The sequence below is a fragment of the Salvelinus sp. IW2-2015 genome, linkage group LG15, assembly GCF_002910315.2.
Source record: "Salvelinus sp. IW2-2015 linkage group LG15, ASM291031v2, whole genome shotgun sequence".
NCBI lineage: Eukaryota > Metazoa > Chordata > Actinopteri > Salmoniformes > Salmonidae > Salvelinus > Salvelinus sp. IW2-2015.
In genome coordinates this window covers 47256040-47272085 of record NC_036855.1, presented here as the reverse complement: position 1 = coordinate 47272085, position 16046 = coordinate 47256040, and the positions used below count along the sequence as shown (strand labels likewise).

General features: G+C 41.5%; 1 protein-coding gene across 1 annotated transcript in view; it reads right to left on the bottom strand.

The window, feature by feature from the left end:
* Positions 1-16046, bottom strand: part of LOC111974393 (protein kinase C-binding protein NELL1) — a 372315-nt gene that overhangs the window by 348839 nt on the left and 7430 nt on the right. Inside the window, exons 3-4 of the mRNA XM_070447366.1 lie at positions 14257-14339; positions 2546-2678 (exon numbers count right to left, since the gene is read on the bottom strand). Coding sequence (XP_070303467.1) covers positions 2546-2678; positions 14257-14339 — 216 coding nt within the window. The remainder of the gene's footprint in view (positions 1-2545; positions 2679-14256; positions 14340-16046) is intronic.

The following is a 16046-nucleotide window of genomic DNA, read 5'->3' as shown; positions in this document are numbered from 1 at the left end:
TGAGACATGGATGCAGCTTGAGTCCCACCCTCMTCAACATTTATATCAATGAATTGGCTAGGGCACTAGAACAGTCTGCAGCACCCGGCCTCACCTTACTAGACTCTGAAGTTAAATGTTTACTGTTAGCTGATTGTCTGGTGCTTCTGTCCCCAACCAAGGAGGGCCTACAGCATTACCTACATTTTCTGCACAGATTCTGTCAGACCTGGGCTCAAAAACGTATTGTGAATAGGGGGGCGCTGTTTTCACTTTGGAAAAAATCGTGCCCAAATTAAACGGCCTCGTACTCTGTTCTAGATCATACAATATGCATATTATTATTACTATTGGATAGAAAACACTCTGAAGTTTCTAAAACTGTTTGAATTATATCTGTGAGTAAAACAGAACTCATTTGGCAGCAAACTTCCATACAGGAAGTGAAAAATCTGAAAACGAGGCTCTGTGTCAGGGCTTGCCTATTCAATTGGCTTTTATTTATTGATATGTATGCATTCATTACGCCTTCCACTAGATGTCAACAGGCAGTAGAAGGTTGAATGGGGTGTCTAGCTTGATGTGAGGCCGAATAAGAGCTTTTGGAGTGGCAGGTCCGGTATTGTCAGTTTTCGACGGCGCGCGGGGGAACTCGACATTGTCTTCTGAAAAGCGTTCGATATACATGGCGAATTGCTCCGGCTCTGATTTATTTGATACATATGAGAAAAACATCATAAAGTAGGATTTTTCAACCGAGTTTTATCAGTTTATTCAACGTTTTTTGGGACTTTTGGAATTTTTCGTTCCAGGCGCGAAACATTTCTTGGACACGTGAGCTCCACATGGCTAGCCAAAGTTGCTAATTCGACAGAAGAAATGGACATTCTAAACCAAACAACGATTTATTCTGGAAATAGGACTCCTTGCACAACATTCTGATGGAAGCTCAAGAAAGGTAAGAGAATATTTATGATGTTATTTCGTATTTTTGTGGTAAATGTTGGCTCCAACAAGGCGGAGAATATGTGAGCGCTGTCTCACAATACTGCATGCTGTATGTTCTACTAAAGTTATTTTTTAAAAATCTAACACAGCAGTTGCATAAGAACCAGTGTATCTTTCATTTGCTGTACAAACATTTTTTTAGTAAAGTTTATGATGAGTTCTTGATTAGATTAGGTGACTGTCCAAAATATTCTCCGGAGATTTTGGTGAATTGTTGCTACGTATTCACAATGTATAACCACGATTTGCAGCTCTAAATATGCAAATTTTCGAACTAAACATAAATGTATTGTATAACATGATGTTATAAGACTGTCATCTGATGAAGTTGTCCAAAGGTTAGTGATTTATTTTATATCTATTGCTGGTTTTTGCGAAAGCTACCTTTGCGGTGAATAAATCCCGTTGTGTGTTTGGCTATTTGTGTAAGCTAATATAATTCTATATTGTATTTTCGCTGTAAAACACTTAAAAAATCTGAAATATTGGCTGGATTCACAAGATGTTATCTTTCATTTGCTGTACACCATGTATTTTTCATAAATGTTTTATGATGAGTATTTATGTATTTCACGTTGCTCTCTAATTATTCTGGCTGCTTTGGTGCTATTGTGATGGTGGCTGCAATGTAAAACCAGGATTTGTAGCTATAAATATGCACATTTTGAACAAAACATAAATGTATTGTATAACATGATGTTATAAGACTGTCATCTGATGAAGTTTTCAAGGTTAGTGATTAATTGTATCTCTATTTGTGGGTTTTGTGAAAGCTACCTATGCGGTGGAAACATGGTGAAATATGCCGTTGTGTGTTTGGCTATTGTGGTTAGCTAATATAAATACATATTTGTGTTTCGCTGTAAAACATTTTAGAAATCGGAAATGATGGCTGGATTCACAAGATGTTTATCTTTCATTTGCTGTATTGGACTTGTGATTTCATGAAATTTATATTATATGATATCCCTGTCCCGTTAGGCTAGGCTATGCTAGTCAGCTTTTTTTGATGAGGATGCTCCCGGATCCGGGATGGGTATCACTGAAAGGTTATTAATCTCAGTAAGACAAAAATAATGGTGTTCCAAAAAATACACATTCCACCTAAACAATGTTGCCCTATTGCACACAAAAACGATACATAACTCGGGACTAAACATCCGCACCACCGTAACTTCCACAAAGCTGTGAATTATCTGAGAGACAAGGCAAGAAGGGCCTTCTACGCCATGAAAAGGACCATCCAATTTGAGCCTTTGGCATCAAAAGGAACATAACATTTGACATCCCAATTAGGATCTGGCGTACAATATTGAAGCAGTTATAGAACCATTGACCTTTTATACAAATTATACAAATTATAAATTATCATTATTTGTTATTTTTTATTTTGTGAATTGAAACATTGTACATGTTCAAATGTTTTTTTATTTTGTAAATTAAACTGACTTTGAATATCCAAAAATATGCAAATTGACTAGTGTGAGGTGAAGTTATCGACTATTGTGAGGAGAAAGATACAAAGTTATTGTATCTGTGTGACGGGTGGGATGCCCACCATGCAGCCGCAGTTCCGCAGTTCTCTGGCTCCACCATAGCTCCTTGTCTCTGTAGACCACACCGTTGGCACTGCACGTCCTCTCACAGCGGCAGGCCTCCAGCTGGGTCAGCCTGGACTCTGCGTAGTTCAGCTGGACATGCACAAATGCACACACACACCACACACACACACACACACACACACACCACACACACACACACACACACACACACACACACACACACACACACACACCCACACACACACACACACACACACACACACAGATAAATACAGATTTCATCATCCATTTAAATATTGCAGCACTATAATCCAATTCAACAAGCAAGAGGACAAAAAATGCAAAAGCAACCGACTACACATAGAAATGGACATTGGTGTGTTTAGCCCCCAGTGTTTCAGAATTAAAACCATTATTATTTTCTAGTCACCCTACCTTTAATCTACACTACCTTTAATCTACAACATTCTAGGATGTTTGGAATACCCAATTTCTGGGTTGCAGGCATTGGGTCACTTAGCTGGGTTGTTTTCTTTAAAAAGTGCAAGGTTGGGTTGTTCATGCTGGGTTATTGAGATATGACCCAGTGGGTCAGATCACAAGATTAAAGGTGGTGGAGGGGGGGGCTTATTAGGGGCGTGTTGTTCAGATTGTTATTTTTGGCCACTTGTGAGTGTAAATGTCATTCCAGTTCATCTGTTCTGTTGTATCCTTATTTCATGCCAAGTTTGAATATTGACAATTTTCAAGCTTTAACGAGACTTACACATGTGTATGAGTTCTTTAAGAGCCTTTGCATATCCTAAATGCTACCATTTTGTTACATTATATACATAGTAATGTTATTCATTTTAAATTAAAATAAATAATTTGCAAAAATATTGAAGGGAACTATACATTCAGTGTACAAACTTAACAGAAACATTTCCTCTCATGGGTGGCCAAAAATAACTATCTGAAAGCCACTTCCCTAATAGGTCATGCCTCCTGAAAATATCCTATGGAATACCTTAAAAAGACACAGCTGCTGCGTGAACCCATCATGAAAGTTAATAAAAATCCAACTGACAGTTAAATTAACCCATGTTTAGGCAATCCAAACAACCCAATTCACGCAAACCAACTGGCTAGGTCAAAATAACCCACTGTGTGTTCTATCATATATTTACACAGTGCCAGCATTTTGTAGGGTGTACCCTCAGCATATACCTCACACACACACATACAAACACACACAAACATACACACACTCACACAGTGCTTAAGAAACCAAAATGGGTCCTGGTCAAAAGTAGTGCACAAAAAAGGGAATAGGGTGCCATTTGGGACAGAGGGTAGTGCGTACAGCCCAGTACATCACTGGGGCCAAGCATCCTGCCATCCAGGACCTACAGTTGAAGTTGGAAGTTTACATACACTTAGATTGAAGTGATTAAAACTCATTTTTCAACCACTCCACACATTTCTTGTTAACAAACTATAGTGTTGGCAAGTCGGTTAGGACATCTACTTTGTGCATGACACAAGTCAAATTTCCAACAATTGTTTGCAGACAGATTATTTCACTGTATCACAATTCCAGTGGGTCAGAAGTTTACAAACACTAAGTTGACTGTGCCTTTAAACAGCTTGAGAAATTCCAGAAAATGATGTCATGGCTTTAGAAGCTTCTGATGGGCTAATTGACACCATTTGAGTCAAATGGAGATGTACCTTTGGATGTATTTCAAGGCCTACCTTCAAACGCAGTCCCTCTTTGCTTGTCATCATGGGAAAATCAAAAGAAATCAGCCAAGACCTCAAAAAAAATGTTTAGACCTTCACAAGTCTGGTTCATCCTTGAGAGCAATTTTCAAATGCCTGAAGGTACCACGTTCATCTGTACAAACAATGGTACGCAAGTATAAACACCATGGGACCACGCAGCAGTCACACCGCTCAGGAAGGAGACGTGTTCTGTATCCTAGAGATGAGCGTACTTTGGTGCGAAAAGTGCAAATCAATCCCAGAACAACAGCAAAGGACCTTATGAAGATGCTGGAGGAAACAGGTATAATAGTATCTATATGCACAGTAAAACGAGTCCTATATCGACATAACCTGAAAGGCCGCTCAGCAAGGAAGAAGCCACTGCTCCAAAACCGCCATAAAAATGCCAGACAACGGTTTGCAACTGCACATGGGCACAAAGATTGTACTTTTTGGAGAAATGTCCTCTGGTCTGATGAAACAAAAATAGAACTGTTTGGCCATAATGACCATTGTTATGTTTGGAGGAAAAGGGGTGAGGCTTGCAAGCCGAAGAACACCATCCCAACCGTGAAGCACAGCGGTGGCAGCATCATGTTGTGGGGGTGCTTTGCTGCAGGAGGGACTGGTGCACTTCACAAAATAGATGGCATCATGAGGAAAGGAAAATTGTGTGGATATATTGAAGCAACATCTCAACACATCAGTCAGGAAGTTAAAACTTGGTCGAAAATGGGTTTTCCAAATGGACAATGACCCCAAGCATACTTCCAAAGTTGTGGCAAAATAGCTTAAGGACAACAAAGTCAAGGTATTGGAGTGTCCATCACAAAGCCCTGACCTCAATCCCATAGATTTTTTTGTGGGCAGAACTTAAAAAGCGTGTGCGAGCAAGGAGGCCTACAAACCTGACTCAGTTACATCAGCTCTGTCAGGAGGAATTGGCCAAAATTCACCCAACTTATTGTGGGAAGCTTGTGGAAGGCTACCCAAAACGTTTGACCCAAGTTAAACAATTTAAAGGCAATGCTACCAAATACATATTGAGTGTATGTACATTTCTGACCCACTGGGAATGTGATGAAAGCAATAAAATCTGAAATAAATCACTCTACTATTATTCTGACATTTCACGTTCTTAAAATAGAGTGGTGATCCTAACTTACCTAAGACAGGGGATTTTTACTAGGATTACATTTCAGGAATTGTGAAAAACTGAGTTTAAATGTATTTGGCTAAGGTGTATGTAAACTTCCGACTTCAACTGTATATAATAGGCGGTGTCAGAGGAAAGCCCATTACATTGTCAGAGACTCCAGTCACCCAAGTCATAGACTGTTTTCTCTGCTACCGCATGGCAAGCGGCACCGGAGCACCAGGCCTATGACCAAAAGGCTCCTTAACAGCTTCTACCCCCAAGCCATAAGACTGCTAAAAAATCACTAAAATGGCCACATGACAATTTACATTGACATACCCCGTCAATTTGTTTTGTACACTGCTGCTACTCGCTGTTTATTATCTATGCATAGTCACTTCACCCCTACCTACATCTACAAATTATCTCAACTAACCTGTAACCCCGCACACTAACTCGGTAACGGTACCCCCTGTATATAGCCTCATTATTGTTATTTTATTGTGTTACTGTTTATTATTTTTTACTTTACTTTATTTGGTACATATTTTCTTAACTCTTCTTGAGCTGCACTGTTGGTTAAGGGCTTGTAAGTAAGCATTTCACGGTAAGGTCTGCACTTGTTGTATTCGGCGCATGTCACAAATAAAGTTTGATTTGATTTTGATTTAATCTGATAAAGGACACAAACACATATTTTGTATTTATTTATTAGGAATCGCCAGTAGATGCAGCAGCTACTCTTCCTGGGGCCCAAACACATCAAGGCACTTACATCAGACATAAAACAAATGATAAAACAATACATCATAGAACATTATTACACAATATATCTACTATACAACATGTATAATACCACCATACCACCAACAATATTACMATGTCCCATAGTCTTTTCTGGACTTGGGGATTGTGAAGAGGCCTCTGGTGGCATGTCTATTGGGGTATGCATGGGAGTCTGAGCTGTGTGCTAGTAGTTTAAACAGACAGCTCGGTGCATTCAGCTTGTCAACACTTCTTACAAAAACAAGTAGTGATGAAGTCAATCTCTCCTCCACTTAGAGCCATGAGAGATTGACAGAAATAGTACTAACGTTTGATCTCCGAGTACATTTAAGGGCCAGCTGTGCCGCCCTGTTCTGAGCCAATTGCAATTTTCCTAAATCACTCTTAGTGTCACCTGACCATACAACTGAACAGTAGTCCAGGTGCGGGCCTGTAGGATCTGCCTTGTTGATAGTGTTGTTAAGAAGGCAGAGCAMGGCCCTGTTTCAGAAAGCAGGTTTTTACAAACTGAGTTTAAACCTGAACTCTGGGTTGACTAACTCTGAGCTGTCAAACTCAGAGTTTTTGGTTTCAGAACAGGTGATAACAATTAGTTCAATCAACTCTGAGTTAGGTTAACCCTGAGTAAAGCACGTGCATGAGGAGATAAAAAGCCCTTATCAATGGATCGCAGATAACATGATTCATCATGGCAAAAGGGAAAAAAAGGGCTCGAACCTCCTACCTATCCCCTGTGGAGTAAGAAATATTAAGGAATACGTACGCAGAATATGAGTATATATTTAAGAAAAAAAGCAATACAGAAGCAGTAGCAAAAGAATGTGAGCTGGCGTGGCAAAATATTGCTGACTGAGTCAAAGAGTATTAATCGAAAAAAATTAAAGTTTTATCTCGAGTGTTCCACTTATTCAACATGTATGTATATAATATATGTGTGTGTGTGTGTTTAATATTTATGCAGGTGCAACCCAACAGGCACAGAGCGTACTTGGCAGCAACTGAAGATGAAATATAAAAATATACTTCAAACAGGTATGGTATAATTTCATTACATGCAATTGTGATGTTGTTTAGCCTACCCTACCTAATTAAACAGCATACAGTGGCTACCCTCAACATGTGATATATTTAAGTAGTTCGTGAAATTTTTTCAGCCATCCTAACACTGCCAGTAATTCATATTTGAAAGTAACACCTTGTAACGATCGTCGTCTTCTTCGGATGAGGAATAGGAAGGATCGGACCAAAACGCAGCGTGGTAAGTGTCCATGATTATTTAAAAAAATAAACAGAACACTGAATGACAAAAAATAACAAAGAGAGTGAACGACACGAAACAGTCCTGTAAGGTGAAAAAAGACAAAACAGGAAACAACTACCCACAAACACAGGTGGGAACAGGCTACCTAAGTATAGTTCTCAGAGACAACGATTGACAGCTGCCTCTGATTGGGAACCATACCAGGCCAAACACATAGAAAAGGACAACATAGAACAAAACATAGAATGCCCACCCCAACTCACGCCCTGACCAAACCAAAATAGAGACATAAAAAGGATCTCTAAGGTCAGGGCGTGACACAACTAAATGCCTTTATACATACAAGTCTCCAAATTTGTGCATGCTGGACATCTTCAAATTTGACCTCCATTACAGCCAATAGAAAAAATGCTGAGGGCCGATAAACACGTGGGGGTCGACCACCACCACCACTCACAGAGGCTGAAGAGATGGCCCTCAGTCAAAACAGTGGGCAACCTATTGCTGAAGGCATCTCTGGAGGAAGCTCATCTGACCCAACCACCCCCCAGGACACAAGGGCCTACATAAGAGGTTAGTTATTCAAATTAATGATATATGTACATTCATCCTTTTGCCAGTGTTACCTCAGTAACGCCCACCCATCCATCTTAACACAACTTGGTACACTAATCTCCTTGAAGCGGTACAATTCTTTGTAATTGACTGCTGTTACTTTTCAGATTCCTAGTTGTCCTTCAGACATAATAATCTATTTTAAGGTGACTCTGAGTTATACAGTGCCTTGCAAAAGTATTCGTCCCCCTTGTTGGTTTTCCTATTTTGTTGCATTACAACCTGTAATTTAAATTTATTTTTATTTGGATTTCATGTAATGGACATACACAAAATATTACAAATTGGTGAATTGAAATGAAAGAAATAACTTGTTTAAAAAAATATCAAAAAATAATAAACTGAAAACTGGTGCACGTATATGTATTCACCCCCTTTGCTATGAAGCCCCTAAATAAGATCTGGTGCAACCAATTACCTTCAAAAGTCACATAATTAGTTAAATAAAGTCCACRTGTGTGCAGTCTAAGTGTCACATGATCACTTTAAGCCGTACACTCCACAGAGCTGGGCTTTGTGAAATGTCCAGAAAAAAAGCCATTGCTTATTAAAGAAAAGAATAAGCAAACACATTTGGTGTTCGCCAAAAGGCATGTGGGAGACTCCCTAAACATATGGAAGAAGGTACTCTGGTCAGATGAAACTAAAATTGAGCTTTTAGGCCATCAAGGAAAACGCTATGTCTGGCGCAAACCCAACACCTCTCATCACCCAAAGAAAACCATGCCCACAGTGAAGCATGGTGGTGGCAGCATCATGCTGTGGGGATGTTTTTCATCGGCAGGGACTGGGAAACTGGTCAGAATTGAAGGAATGATGGTGCTAAATACAGGGAAATGCTTGAGGGAAACCTGTTTCAGTCTTCCAGAGATTTGAGACTGGGACGGAAGTTCACCTTCCAGCAGGACAATGATCCTAAGCATTAAGGGGAAACATTTAAATGTCTTGGAATGGCCCAGTCAAAGCACAGACCTCAATCCAATTGAGAATCTGTGGTATGACTTAAAGATTGCTGTACACCAGCGGAGCCCATGCAACTTGAAGGAGCTGGAGCAGTTTTGCCTGAATAATGGGCAAAAATCCCAGTGGCTAGATGTGCCAAGCGTACAGAGACATACCCCAAGAGACTTGCACCTGTAATTGCTGCAAAAGGTGGCTCTACAAAGTATTGATTTTTGGGGGGGATAGTTATGCACGCTCAAGTTTTTAGTTTTTTTGTCTCATTTCTTGTTTGTTTCACAAAAAATATTTAGCATCTCCAACGTGGTAGGTATGTTGTGTACATCAAATGATACAAACACCCCAAATATCTATTTTAATTCCAGGTTGTAAGGCAACAAAATAGGAAAAATGCCAATGGGGATGAAAACTTTTGCAAGCCACTGTATATTTGAAAAATTGTGATGTGGCCTGCACACTGTTGTAAAAACAAAATTCAAATTAGGTGGTGTACTTTTCTGGGCAAAGTTATAATTTAACTGTCTAATCTTCATCTTCTACCAGTTACTGGTGGTGTAATCTGTCTGGTGGAGCCTTCTGCCATAGTTGTAAGTTGTAGTTGTAAGTACTCTTAATACTCCACTGATTTTTCGTAATGGATTAGAGTAGAACAACAAAATTGTAAATTTTCATTACAGGAGGATGATGAAGACACCCTGTCAGCTGCCACAGAGAGGGAAGATACAGAGAGGCCTTTTGAGGTTTACACCTTAAAAATAACATCTAACAGTTGATGATAGTGTTGTACCATAATAAAACTTGCACCTTCTTTTTCTCAAAAAATGCAGTGGATGATATACTATTTTGTAGCTCTGAGTCTCTATTTTTATCCAGTTTAAAAACACAATTTCAAATTTTGCTACAMAAGACTGATTTGAGCCGGTCAGTCACATATTCTAAATTAATTTTTAAACGGATGGGTTTATTGGTGTTAGAATGCACCCGTTATGCTTTTTTGTACCCGTAGGCTGCTGATGTCATGCAGCCTGTCATTTTTGTGTTTCTACTTTTTCACAATGACAAGTTGTATGTCGGAAGACAATAGAATCCTCACGATGTCACTGCGACAACTGTATATAGACATGTTGATAGAAGTAGTATAAACCAGCCTTTTGTCTTGAAATCTTTGGTTGTACACTACCGTACTCACAGCTTAGCACATGGCCTCACATMTGAATCCTTAAATATATTGGTGGAGCTAAGGCTTAAGAGGTCGTGAACAATGATGAATGGGTGTAGACAAAGAAGAGCTCTCCAGTAGGTGTACCAAAGCATTCAATGGCCATTTTCTAAAAAGTTGGGTTACAAGTTTATGAACTTTCAAAGCAGAATTACTTCCCATTTGTTCCTCAACTGCAGTGAATGATATACAATTTCCTAGCTCTGAGTCTCTGCTTTTATCCAATGTAAAATACATATGAATGTCATCTGTTACTAGCACGTTATTGATTACATGAACCTTGTTTCTTAGGCTGCATATGTTAATGTAGGCTATTTATGGCACTTTTCTGGGATGATTGTTTTCAATACATTACTCGGAAGCTTATCAGAAGTAGACATGCTAATTTGTTTGAACTGGATTGTGCAGGGTGAGCTGCACACAATGGACTTCCTACTAATGCACACCTCTTCAGTGCTAACAGTATAGCTCTGGTTCATAGGCATATGATTATAGCATACAATAGCTGTAGGATCAACAGAGGCATTCAGGGCAGTTAAGGGGACAAAAATGAAGTTACTTACATTGTGTCTGCCAATGCCCCTGGGATAATGTACATTTGCTGCAGCATTATGACAAGTCAGTGACACAATGGTAGGGATTAACTGAACTGGTCTTGATGTCATTGTCCCAACGCAGTCTCTAAATGCGTGGATAGACTCCTGGAACCAAGATGATTTTGATGGACTCCGTCCTTCTGTTCCAGAAGGTGTCAAAGTTATCTATGAAAGTGATTCCAACAGAGCTACAGTAATCTTTTAGACAGGTGTATAATGCCAGTAGCTTGCTGAATCTTTCACATCCACATCGCAACAACGGAACAGGACCTGAAATAATGGCCGATTTTGAATCTTTCAGTGCCTGAATCAGTTCTTTAAAATCAATTTTCAGAAGTTCCGAGCTAGCCCTCCTAATGTTGTATGACCCTACACGGACTACGACAGCGTCAGTTCCCGGCATCTGTCGTAGAACGGTCAGAAGCAGCCAAGTAATGTCCTGTACTCATGCCCCAGGATAGCACAGGGTGCAATGGCTGAGGAGATCCGGCCGTTCTTTCACCTCAAGTGTTTTGCAAACCCCTTGAGGACTTAAGGGAGATGAGGCATGATGGACTCGAGCCGTCTGTAGTATCCAGCGAGGATGCAGAATGGGCAGGAGCCTCAGACAGCCTCACGGTCAGATGAGGGTGGGAGCTCTGAGGATCTGAACATGAGGTAGAAGCCACCGGAGAGGGAGACAGAACAGAGGACTAAGGCGCAGGTACCTCTGGATCCAGGCCCGCAAAGCTGTTTCTGGCCTGTGTCTGGTCTGGACTTAACAACTCCAAGGCGGCCCCCGTTGCCAGAGGACGCTGTTTTCGACTTCCACGGTGAGTGACATATCTCCATGGCTGGTTAGTTGGATTGAAAACAGGAACATCCACCAAGTCATCCAGGAGCATCCTTCTAGCTCCATTCTTCAGGGAAGGGGGAGACCCCTTCAGGGAGGGATCCATGCAGAGTACCGTCCAGACGATTGTGGAGAGCCGACACGTCGGAGACACTTCCACCAGGCCAGAGTGGCGTCCGGCTACTGGGAGAGAAAGAAAAAGTAGGCGGGTGTGGATTCCCCCAGTAGCTTATGTAGGTTCACTATTTGTTTGCTAAGAGTAGCCACTTCGCTCCTGTAATCCTCTGCAAGGAAACAGTTGCTACATTGAAAATCCGGGCTGTCGACATTGTCCCGGAATAAAGCAAAATAATCACAGCTCCTGCTGTCACGTTCGTCATAACGATGAGACCAAGGCGCAGCGTGATTTGAATACATTCTTCTTTAATAAACGAATAAACACTAAACAAACTAACAAAACAACAAAACGAACGTGAAGCTACAAACGACTAGTGCTGACATGCAACTACACATAGACAACTACCCACAAATACAGGTGGAATAAGGCAACCTAAGTATGGTTCTCAATCAGAGACAACAATAAACAGCTGCCTCTGATTGAGAACCACACCCGGCCTAACAACAAAGAAATACAAAACATAGAAAATGAACATAGAATGCCCACCCAAATCACACCATGACCAAACCAAAATAGAGACATAAAAAGATCTCTGCGGTCAGGGCGTGACACCTGCAGTGTTAAATGTTTGTTGAGGCTCCAGGCTCGCTAGGCTAGCTAAGCCAGCCGGGCCTCCGTGTCTCTCCTCTGTTTCGTCAACAACACACTCAGTGGTGAGAATGGTTTACGCCCCTTTTATTACCTCGTAACATCTATAGAGTAAGACGATGGGCCCATCCTCATTAGTGGGCCCTTACACATCTCATGCACCAGGCTCCAAGCCACACTAACCCACTGAGGATGAGGTAATTAAGGCATGAGCTCTGATCAACCCGTTGATTGAAAGGTGTTCCATGTTCTGATGGAACAGTAATTTGAGCCGTGAGCATTGGAGACAGGAGCTGTCCAAAAACACAATATTTGAAACACAATTTCAAAATAACATGGTTTAAAGGCCAAGTTCAGTATTTTACAACTTGATGTTAGATCGTTCCTCCATAGACTGAGGGGACTCCAGGGTGAGGAACTACCTAACATTACGTTTTTAAAATACGGGACCACTACAAGCTGGCTTCCCCAGCACCATAGCACCAGCATCATAGGTGCGCGATGGGACATACCAATCATGCGTGGTGTGATGGTGGTGTGTGTGTGTGGGTGTGTGTGTGTGTGTTGTGTGTGTGTGTGTGTGTGTGTGTGTGTGTGTGTGTGTGTGTGTGTGTGTGTGTGTGTGTGTGTGTGTGTGTGTGTGTGTGTGTGTGTGTGTGCATGCCTGCGTGAGTAGCATATATGCATGCGTTCGTACTCCGGAAAAATATATTGAAGACTTAGAAAAGAGCTACACTTGCAGTATACTCTATGCAAGATATGACATGCTACAAGATTTCATAAAGTGTGTGTGTCATCCATGTCATGTCATCAACAGCACAAATATGCATATAGGCACTCGACTAAGCTCATCTGCAACCTCTTCTATTCTCTCACAAACACACACACACACACACACACACACACACACACACACCACACACACACACACACACACACACACACACACCACACACACACACACACACACCACACACACACACACACACCACACACAGCCACTGCTAATTCATGCTTGGAACTTCTATTCTCAATTCACTCTCCGTGACACTTATATTATACAGCCAGCCGGGAACCAAGAGGTTAGCAATTATTCATCGCCACCTTCATCACCTCTTTCCTCCACCCCTCTATCCCTCCCTCCCTCGTTTTCAGACACACGGGGAGGAAAGTGCCATTTCTACCGGCTGAGTTGCTGTATAAGCAGGGAAGTCAGACAGGCTGTACCCCAAATGCCACCCTATTCCCCATTATAGTGCACTACTTTTGACCAGAATCATATGGGCCCTAGTCAAAATAGGAACAGGGTGCCAATTGGAAATTGACAAAGTGAGAGCTTCGGTCTATTAAAATGAAGGAGACGGTTATTTACATAGGATGACACCAAGCCAGGCTGGCTGGTGGGCTGTCCTTGCTATCTCACACACACACACACACACACATACACACACACACAGGGTTGGGGGTCGTGCTGAGAGGAACATAATGTTCAGCACCTGTTAGTGTCCCGCAGGGCCGAGATGGCTGCCATTTAATGACACCACTGTGACCTCCGATCATACTTACCCTGTGTGTGTATGTGTGTGTGTGTGTCTGTGTCTATTGTATGACCTCTGGAGGAGGAAGAGAGGGCTTTGATACAAGGCTTTGTGTGTGTGCATGTTCATGTCCTCTGACTAAGGTCTCTCAGGTACAATGTTGGGACATAAAGCATCACACCACATCACTTATAAGGTCGCTTGCTTGAGGTCAAAATGCATTTTTTTTATGGCTGGTCACTCTCACCTTTAGGGTCATCTTGGCCAGCAGCTCCTGAAGGTCCATGATGCCTTGCACCAGGCTCAGGAAATCACTGCATGTCGGACAGGCTCAACAGGAGAAAAGGAAGGACAAAGAAAGACAGGAGTAGGAGAGGGGATAAAAGAGTAAAGGACAAGCGAAAAGGAAGGAGGTAGAGAGGTAGAGAAAAAGAGAAGAGGTACATTTATACACATTTTACCAAAACATTGTTGCTCAAAATATAACTATATTTTATGACGATAACCAAAGCTAGAGAAAATTGAGTGATTGAACTCATTGGAAGTCTGGTTTTAATCTCCTTGCACTTCCTATCTTGCCACGTGGCTCATTTTTGGGGTGATTGTAGGTAATTACACTTTACACAATGTTGTATGCATGTTTGAAGAAATAAAAATATACTTCTATATTAATATTAATAAGCAGCTTGTTGTCCTGTATCTAATAGTGCTGTATTGGCTTCTCGGCTGCGGCGCGAGTGCTGGTTCACAAAAGTATCGATGAGTGTAGTGACAGACTATGATTACATGCCTTATTGATCAGCAACAGAGACAGTAGCATCGCCACAAATGCACAACACAAGCCCGGCATCTTAATTTGTTTGGCAATAAACAGGAGGGATTTAGAGAAAGAGAGAGAGAGAGAGAGAGAGAGAGAGAGAGGGAGAGAGGGAGGAAGAAAGAGGGAGGGAGGTTATAATGACAGAGATAAGGGAAAGGTGTGTGTGTGTGTGTGTGTGTGTGTGTGTGTGCTGTCTCTTATACACATCTAGATGTGTATAAGAGACAGGACCAAGGCGCAGCGTGATTTGAATACATTCTTCTTTAATAAACGAATAAACACTAAACAAACTAACAAAACAACAAAACGAACGTGAAGCTACAAACGACTAGTGCTGACATGCAACTACACATAGACAACTACCCACAAATACAGGTGGAATAAGGCAACCTAAGTATGGTTCTCAATCAGAGACAACAATAAACAGCTGCCTCTGATTGAGAACCACACCCGGCCTAACAACAAAGAAATACAAAACATAGAAAATGAACATAGAATGCCCACCCAAATCACACCATGACCAAACCAAAATAGAGACATAAAAAGATCTCTGCGGTCAGGGCGTGACACCTGCAGTGTTAAATGTTTGTTGAGGCTCCAGGCTCGCTAGGCTAGCTAAGCCAGCCGGGCCTCCGTGTCTCTCCTCTGTTTCGTCAACAACACACTCAGTGGTGAGAATGGTTTACGCCCCTTTTATTACCTCGTAACATCTATAGAGTAAGACGATGGGCCCATCCTCATTAGTGGGCCCTTACACATCTCATGCACCAGGCTCCAAGCCACACTAACCCACTGAGGATGAGGTAATTAAGGCATGAGCTCTGATCAACCCGTTGATTGAAAGGTGTTCCATGTTCTGATGGAACAGTAATTTGAGCCGTGAGCATTGGAGACAGGAGCTGTCCAAAAACACAATATTTGAAACACAATTTCAAAATAACATGGTTTAAAGGCCAAGTTCAGTATTTTACAACTTGATGTTAGATCGTTCCTCCATAGACTGAGGGGACTCCAGGGTGAGGAACTACCTAACATTACGTTTTTAAAATACGGGACCACTACAAGCTGGCTTCCCCAGCACCATAGCACCAGCATCATAGGTGCGCGATGGGACATACCAATCATCTGTGTGTGTGTGTGTGTGTGTGTGTGTGTGTGTGTGTGTGTGTGTGTGTGTGTGTGTGTGTGTGTGTGTGTGTGTGTGTGTGTGTGTGTGT